At 47.1% G+C, this 5941-nt stretch overlaps 1 protein-coding gene across 1 annotated transcript in view; it reads left to right on the top strand.

Moving 5' to 3' along the window:
• Positions 1-2651: 2651 nt before the first annotated feature.
• T265_14168 (hypothetical protein) overlaps positions 2652-5941 on the top strand; it is a gene marked incomplete at both ends in the record, with an annotated part of 20101 nt that continues 16811 nt past the window's right edge. The window contains 5 exons of the mRNA XM_009172323.1: positions 2652-2785; positions 2822-2945; positions 2980-3026; positions 3059-3173; positions 3211-3447. Coding sequence (XP_009170587.1) covers positions 2652-2785; positions 2822-2945; positions 2980-3026; positions 3059-3173; positions 3211-3447 — 657 coding nt within the window. The remainder of the gene's footprint in view (positions 2786-2821; positions 2946-2979; positions 3027-3058; positions 3174-3210; positions 3448-5941) is intronic.

Raw genomic sequence — 5941 nt, 5'->3', positions numbered from 1 at the left:
ACCCATTCTGCGCGTTGGGATTCGACGAGGTCCATCCAAGGATTTTGAATGGAACGCCGTCTACGCTGGCGAATATTGTCTACCTGATGTTTCACCAGCCGCTTGACGAGGGCCGACCTTCCTCCGCTTGGAAGGGAGCGATTGTCACGCCAATCTACAAAAATGGTGACCGACTATCTCCTGGCTGAAACAGACCTATAAGCCTTATTAGCGTGTCATGCAAGGTCGTAGAAAGCATTATGAAGCGAGATGTCCTAGATCACCTACTTCCAGCAACCTGATGTCTCTAGCTGAACACGGATTTCTCTCAAGTTGTTCTTGCACGACAAGCATGCTCGTGTTTATGGACAGCTTAATCCAAGCCAAGGACGAGAGATTCATATCGGATGCCATATTTTTCGGCTTCTAAAAAGCATTCGATCGAGTCTCACACGTCCCGCTGCACCGCGCGCTCGTGTCTTACGGGATTCAAGAGAGAACCCTACATTAGATCAAGGCGTTCAGATCGGACAGGTCATTCCAATTGACCTACCCTTCTCCAGCGCCGGTCTCCATGGGAGTTTCTCAAGGCTCTGTTCTCAAACCACCGCTGTTTCTCATGTACGGCGCCGACCTTCCAGATATTCTTGCAAGTCCATGTCTACTTTTCGCGGACGACTTGAAATCCTGGAGTTGCAATGTCAGTGCCCTCCTAGTGGATGTAAACGTTGCAAAGCAGTGGTTGTTGGACTAACACATTCCTCTGGACGGCGAAAAGTGTATCTATATGTCATTCGGAGGAGACTCAGCGAATGCCTTTGTCGTGCGTGGTGAGAAGGAATCATAAAACATTATGAGGATGGAAGTCAAAAGAATTTGGATATCTGGCTCTCGTCAAACGTGCCCTTCTCACTGCATCATAAGAAATCGGCGCAAAAGGCATCCGCCATTTTACGGATGATCTGATGCAACTTCTCCCGTATTACTCGCATGGACTTCAAAATACTCTATGGGGTCTACGTCAAGCCGCTTCGGGAATACGCCAACCAAGTTGTCTACTCAGGACGCACGAAAGTCGCCACCCTCATTGGGCGTGTCCAGCAAGCCTCTACGAAAACGGTTGCCGGCCTCAAATCCGTGGACTATGATACCCGTCTTGTGATGCTTGACCTCTTTCCCCTGGAGTATCGTCGCCTCCGAGGGGACCTAATTCTTAGTTATGTCCTGTTTGAACAAGGCTTGGCCAACAGGTTTTTCACAGTTAACCCAGCAAACACACGGCAGGGGCAGGGTAAGAAGATTTTCAAGCTCAGAGTTTTTTCTCATTTCGATAGCAGCTGCGTGGAATGACCTTCCTCCGACGTTTGTCCACACTCCCCCTAGAACCCAGTTCAAAGAACTACTAGACATTTATTTATGCGCATCCTCGCGTTGGCAAGCATAGTGGCCCGTTCTGAGAACTTAAAGAGCCGTGCTACACCATTTGTCACTTTCGACTTTCGGGTGGACGACGGCTGATGAACGACGGGAACAAAACCGACTCGGGAATCTTGGGCAAAAGCCTCGATCCTGTGTATCAATCAGTGAATCCTGTGGCTATCAATTGGTATTTACCCCACAGCACCTGTGCACAAAATTGCGTTCATTGTTTACATAGCATTTAGCTGTACGCATATTTTAGACGCGCATGTTGTTCGTCCTAATGGCCTTCTGTCTGGTGCGTCCGTTCCTTCCGTGATGTCCCCCGACCCTTGTCAATGAGCCTTTAGCCTTTTAATAGTGCTCATACCTGTTCCTTATCGCCATTGTTACCGGATAGAACTAGCAGTGGGTGCTGTTTGTTGTAAATAGGCCCTCGGCCTCCGCTGAATAACGGTGACTGGGCCCACATGGGCATCCTCTCGACCATCTACCAAGCAAAGTAGACAAACTCTATGCGGCCTACGTCAGACCGCTCCTGGAGTACGCCAACCAAGTTGTCTACTCAGGACGATAAAAGACGTTACCCTCATTGAGGGTGTCCAGCGAGCCGCCACTAGAATGGTTGCCGGCCTCAAATCCGTGGACTACGAAACCCGTCTCGCGATGCTTGATCTCTTTCCCCTGGAGTACCGTCGCCTCCGAGGGGACCTAATTCTTACTTACGCCCTGTTTGAACAAAGCTTGGCAAACAGGTTTTTTACCGTTGACCCAGCAAACACCCGGCGGGGACATAGCAAGAAAATCTTCAAGCTCAGGGCACACAAATTCATTAGACAAAACTTTTTTCATTTCGGGTAGTAGCTGCATGGAATGACCTTCCTCCGACGGTTGTACACGCTCCTTCTCGAACCCAATTTAAAGCACTATTAGACATTTATTTATGCGAATCCCCGCGCTGGCGAGCATACTGCCCCGCGCTGAGAACATAAAGAGCAGTGCCACACCCTTTTTTCACTTGTGCCTTTCAGGTGAACGACAGCCACTGACCGACAAGAACAAAACCGACCCGGGAGACTTGGGCAAAAGCCTCGATCCTGTGTATCAATCCGTGAATCCGTGAATCCGTGAAAACCAGACCTGATGAACCCTCCGCTAGCGCCAAATTTAAACTTTCTGACAAGCGCGCACTGTTCGATACTGCACGGTGCCGCTTGTAAATGATGAACGGCACACTGGCACGCAACCTACAGAACCACCGTTTTAATGAAGAGTCGCTGTTGAAATTGCGAACGAAACTCGCCAACTTCCCCATATGCCGTGATCTCGCTTTTGAGGACATACCTTGGAAGCCCAGTAACCATGACTATGAACCTGGCACCGTTGGGTGAGTTCATTGTGATCCATGTAGCAGTGATTTCAGGCTACATAACGAGATAAAGGACTTCTATAACTATATAAAACCAACTGATGAGGAGCAATATGCCAGGGATGTTGTCGTTTCGAAGATAAAGGATGTCGTCCATTCAATGTGGCCTGATTGTGAGGTAAACTCAATACCATGGTAGTATTTCGGTTAAGGTTGACGTATTTGGGAGCTTCAAGACTGGGCTCTATTTGCCCACTAGGTAAGTTCGAATAAAACCACTTACACACTCAGTGATATCGACATGGTGATCTTCGGAAAGTGGGAGGCCCTACCTCTGCATACATTGAAACATGCTCTTTCGTCGAGCGGAATTTCTTCCGAGATTACTGTTCTGGACAAGGCTACAGTGAGCAAAAGTTTGCGGCGTTTCACCTTATTTTCAGGTTCCCATAGTGAAAATGACAGATAAAGAAACGGGGTTGAAAGTTGATATCAGCTTCAACATGATCAACAGTGTTCGGGCTGCAGTACTGATTCAGGATTACATGCGAACTTTCCCGTGTATGCCTTACTTGGTGTTTGTCCTCAAGCAGTTTTTGCTACAGAGGAACCTTAATGAAGTATGGACTGGTGGACTGAGTTCCTACGCATTAATATTGATGGTAGTCCGTTTCCTGCAGGTTCGTGCACATCTTATCTATCCACTGAATATGACATGTTTTCCGTGACTACGATACTTGCAGAAGTCAATTTATTATTTCTTTGCATTAATGCCTGACGCGTATCAGTGTTTTGGTAGGCCCACTAAGTTGTGACTAACCGGAAGATCACGGCGTGTACGGACTTCGGCAAAACGCGACAAGTACGAATATAATGCGGACACATCTAACTAACAGCTTCGGGGAAATCGACGCGTACGGCGTGGAATAATTAGCAAGCAAGTATCGCGTCACATGAAAATGTAAAATCGTCGTCAGGGTGGACGTCCAAACAAATAGATAAAACTGACCAGGGGATATGAAAATAGGTATTCGCTAAAATGCTGATTTCCAGCGCTCCTACAACCAAAAGCATAAATTCCACGGTATGGAATTTTTCAGTTTCCTGCGTAGTTGTCGTGTAGCCCAAACAGAACTCCATGTAATTGGGATGCTGACAGATTCATCTCCTGTGATGGATTCCAACCACGAACAACTCGTTTAGGAGCCAGAACTCCATCCGTTGAGCTGTCCCTTGGACGAATGATTGATAGTTAATGCACCAGTTCGAATAGTGGATGCGGATAGTATTAACATATAATACGTCTACCACGGCATGCCCAACATTCCAGTTAACTCAGTTGGTCGGGTTTCATTCAGCTTCAGCTGTTTTGGTCAGCGTACCAAGGGTTCATTAATTTCAGTTTTCAAAGTTTCCTTCCCAGATAACGAGGGAACAGCTACTACAACGCATGTCAGTTGACGACGGAATCCGCCATCGGTGTCAATTTGTTCTTGTTACTTGATGAATAGGATCAGCTACGGATTGAACGTAATTATGATGTTCAATCAATTCAATTCAATTTATCAGCTATGAACCGTGTATCATAGGCGCATTGGTTCTAGCTGCTACAGTCTCGATAAGCGGAAAACGGGAGTGTGGGACATACAACCAAGCCTTGTGGGCGAAAGCATGTTCAGTTTTTTTTCGGAACTCGGGTAGCTATGCGTTAAATGCGATAGCTTTAATGCATAAGGGCCAATGACTGCCCGATTGGGCCACTTCCGCCAATAGCATTGGTGATTCGAATCCCGGGGTTCCCATCCAGGCAGGCGGCAGTTGTCCACCCGACCAAGGTTATTGGCCAATGTTTTCGTACTTCGTTTGCAGGTCATACCTCATATGTTGTTGTGAGTATCCCAGCCTTCGTACAACCATGAAATTCACAACAACATACCTCTCGGTCGCTTTCAATCAGCACAGTGCTGGGGTAAAACTGCGAGGTAGATTGTCTTCTGGCATGCGGAGTACATGTCCTAACCAGCGTAACCTATGAATCGTGAGTAATTTATCTATCGAGAGAGTTTTTTCTTCCTACGAACATCTGGCGTTCCTCAGCATTGCTAATCCGATGTTTCCACTAGACCTGACGAGTGATCTGGAGACACTGATAGTCAAACACTGACATCTTCCTCATGTCCTCTGCACGTAGGGGCCACTTTTCTGATCCATGAAGCAGTATGGATCGCACCACCGCAGTGTGAACTCTTCCCTTAACAGACAAACTGACGTCACGTCGGCGCTGTAGGTGTCGGAGGATGGGTAACGCTGCCCTGGCCAAGAAGTAATCGGGAAGTAATCTGATCCCCAGCCGGTCCACCGCAGCTTATACAACTGGCTAGGTAAACAAATTTATTTAATGCTTAGAATAACTCGCCTGCAAGCACGGGTTTAATTCCATCCTGTCTTGTAGCAGCTTTTTGCAGGTGTGAAATGCATGCCAAACCGTGTGGAGGAGTTATTTAGCTTATTTGAAATCGTCTGAACGAAGGAGAGCAATATCATCCGCATACTCAATGTTTGTGAGCGTGCGTCCCGGGAGCATTTCGACTCCTGAGGTTTCATAGGCAGGCGGAGAAATCTCAAGCAGCATATCAATAACAAAAGTGAATGGGGACGGCCTTGTCTCACACCACTGGACATGGTGAACTTAGGTGAGAGCTTCCCGTATACTCGTAGGCGCCTGTTGTGTCTGTTTCTGAGGCTGTGTCGAGCTAAAGACGGACAAGATTATTCATGGGATGTGTGACAAATTTTCTGCAGGATGCGAAATCCAGTTATAAATATAAGGCATGTGAGTTGATTTTCTTCCATATCACTGAGCTTGAAACGCTCGCATTCTCGATCGGCAAATGTTGTAAAACCGACAAACTCACCCCTTATCTGATGTTGGACAAGCACGTCTTGTCGCCATAGATTTTCGTGGGGCTCTGGACAGTGCTGTCGAAGCTGAGATCACTGGGCCATTTGGGAAGTATGTGATTCATGTAGCGGTTATTTTCATGTGTGCCAAGTTTTCTAACTAAAAACCGTACCTTCCGTGGGTCATTTTGCTTGGCGAAATCAACATGGAATATGTCTTAGTACCTTTTGAACCAAGAGTCGAGGGTTCGATCTGCTTCCGGGTCAAACTCA

This window comes from Opisthorchis viverrini (genome assembly GCF_000715545.1).
Source record: "Opisthorchis viverrini unplaced genomic scaffold opera_v5_151, whole genome shotgun sequence".
NCBI classification, from domain to species: Eukaryota; Metazoa; Platyhelminthes; class Trematoda; order Opisthorchiida; family Opisthorchiidae; genus Opisthorchis; species Opisthorchis viverrini.
This window is presented reverse-complemented; position numbering and strand designations above follow the sequence as displayed.